The sequence below is a fragment of the Neopelma chrysocephalum genome, unplaced genomic scaffold (assembly GCF_003984885.1).
Source record: "Neopelma chrysocephalum unplaced genomic scaffold, ASM398488v2 Primary Assembly neopelma1_69, whole genome shotgun sequence".
NCBI lineage: Eukaryota > Metazoa > Chordata > Aves > Passeriformes > Pipridae > Neopelma > Neopelma chrysocephalum.
The window spans coordinates 11975536-11978065 of NW_020897729.1; the positions used below are offsets into that span (position 1 = coordinate 11975536).

A 2530-nucleotide genomic window follows, 5' to 3' on the forward strand; every position below is an offset into this window, starting at 1 on the left:
GAACCTTGGAACTAAAGGGTAAATCTGCAAGGAAAGGTGAATCGAGATCCACCATCATGAAACCCAGCACGGCCACAGATATTATCTGTGCATCTGCTCGGAACACAAACATGCAAAGTGCACCCTCGGAATTCCCGGGGGGGCCAACGGCTCCAGGGCAGCCCCAGCTCCCCAGGGCAGGGCAGCAGCACATCTGCACCCATGCAGCTGCAGAACCTTCTGCTTTTAACCTTTGCTGAAACCTTTTTGAGGGGGGTTGGGTTTTTTTAGACTTTTGGTTTTTAACAGCATTTCCTCCTCAGACACTCACTCGCATCACTGGGAAGAGGCCCCAAATGCAGACACCTGCAGCCCAGGGAAGAGGTGCCCAGCCCTGGAGATGGTGATCAGGACCAAGTGGGCAGGTGCCACCGTCAGCTGGAATGGGACAGACCCCTTCTTCTGAGGAGTGAGCAGGATGGAATCTGCTCCTGAAGAGTGCTGGCATCTCCCCTGCGCTGCAACTCCACTGGTCACTGCGGCGTGGAGGACAAAAACACCTCCCCAGATCAAACAGCCCTTGGTGCTCTGAGGGGACACCCTGTTCAAAGGCATCATACCCACTGAGAGAGCGTGTGCAGGGGAGGAACAGTCACCAGCAACACTGCCCCACCACACACCTTTTCCAGGTGGTGGGACGCTGCTTCCCACGGTAGGAAAAGGAAAGAGTCAACCCCGGCACAGCTGCCCAGGGCAGTGGTGGATCATTCTGGCATTTGTGATTCAGTGATTTTACTGCCATGCCAAATCCTGGCACCCTGCATCAGCCTGGCAAGCACGGGCAGGGCACATAACTTCTCACTCCCAGTGACCACTGTCCACTTCCTTCTTCCTTGCCATCACTCAAAGACCTATTAGTCACACCCTTAGTGCTGATGTACAGTTGCTAATGACAACTGCACTGAGAACAATAAACCTTCTGCAAGCAATCCAGAAGCTTGGTTCTGATTAATTCAATTTTCCAATTAAAAAAACCCAAGTGGTGACATCGAGCCTGAGATTCTGTCGGGCCAGAACGAGGAGCTGCCAGTTACAGCTGATGTGGGATCTGCACCTGCTCTCGTCCCCTCCTTGAGTTTCTGCTCAGTTCAGGACCCCCCTGAGCACGAGGCCTCCCCGCTGCAGAGCTGTGGCTCAGCCCCAGTGCTGTGGTCCCCTGGCACCTGCAGCCCCAGTGACACCAGGAGAGGGGCCCCAGGGCTGCTGGGGCTGCACCAGCCCATCACCCTTCTGTGCCCACACCAGCAACTCCGGACACCAGCGCAGGCTGGGGAACAGGGAGGCAGGAGCAGGGTCCCCCACCCCTTCAGCCACGTCACAGCCCCAGACAGCAGTCTCCCACCCCAGCCCTGCTCCCCACCCCCTCACAAACCCAGTACGATTGTGAAAGGCAGAAAAAGGAAGAGAAACCCAGCTCAGCCCAGCTGCACCCGCACACGCCCTCACCACCTCCCCTGGGCTCCCGTCCCGCTGCCCACACGTCCTCACATCCTTTTAGAACCTTCCTGCCGTGCAGAGCTACATTTCAGCTGGTCATTTCCCTCCGTCAGAGCTGAGCCCTTGCTCGTTCCAGCCAGGTCACATCACACTCAGCAATGCTTTAGGGATAAGCAGCAATAAAGACACAGTCTGGGTGTCAGTCACATTTCTGAAAACTCCCCCGGCTCTGGCACCTCAGGAAGTGCAGTACTTGTGACAACAGCTACAGTCTTTCACTTCTGCCCTGGAAATTCTCTGCAGAAGACAAATAAACCTTGCAAACCTCCACACATCCCACAGATGCTCAGGGGTGCTGTCATGCCCTGAAATACCTGGGAGGATCAGGGGCTACACAGCCAGGAATGCAAGCAACAAATCCAGACACACACAAATGGAACTTATTCCGTGTTTTGGCACCTTGAATGAGTTAATCTCATGGAGGAAACAAGCATCAGTACCCCTGGCAGCAAGGCCCCTCTCCTGCAGACCTGCTCACAGGTAATACCACTTTGGTTAGAAATGTTCTGTGTGGGTATCTCAGAACAAAATGTTCCTTGTTGATGGACAAAAACCCTCAGAACCAAATTGCAGGAAGAACTCTGGAGAAGATAATATTGAAAGTGTTCAAGGCCAGGTTGGACAGGCCTTGGAGCAATGTGGTCTAGTGGAAGGAGTCTTCCTTCTAGATCCAGGGTAGAACTGGATGGGCTTTAAGGTTCCTCCTGATCCAAACCATTTTGTGACTCTCGGATTCCTGGAGAGATTTAACAGACACACAGATGTGGTGCCAAGGGACAACAGTTAGTGGTGGCCTTGGCAGTGCTAAGTTAATGGTTTGACTCAATGATCTTAAAGGTTTTTCCAGCCTAAGCAATTCTGTGTTTCTATTGTTCTGTGATTCACTTCTCTGGCGTTACTGAAAGAGATGTTGTTTAAACTGCTGGGTTTTCCCCCAAAACTTTTTTTTTTTTGTCTGGGGAATGAAACCAGCCCAACTTCTCCCCTTGTCTGG

General features: G+C 53.0%; 1 protein-coding gene across 1 annotated transcript in view; it reads left to right on the plus strand.

Moving 5' to 3' along the window:
* Nucleotides 1-715, plus strand: part of MINDY4B (MINDY family member 4B) — a 6093-nt gene extending 5378 nt beyond the window's left edge. The window contains exon 12 of the mRNA XM_027685914.1: nt 303-715. Within this exon, the coding sequence (XP_027541715.1) occupies nt 303-445 (143 nt within the window). The 3' untranslated portion in view covers nt 446-715. The remainder of the gene's footprint in view (nt 1-302) is intronic.
* The last annotated feature ends 1815 nt before the right edge of the window (nt 716-2530 follow it).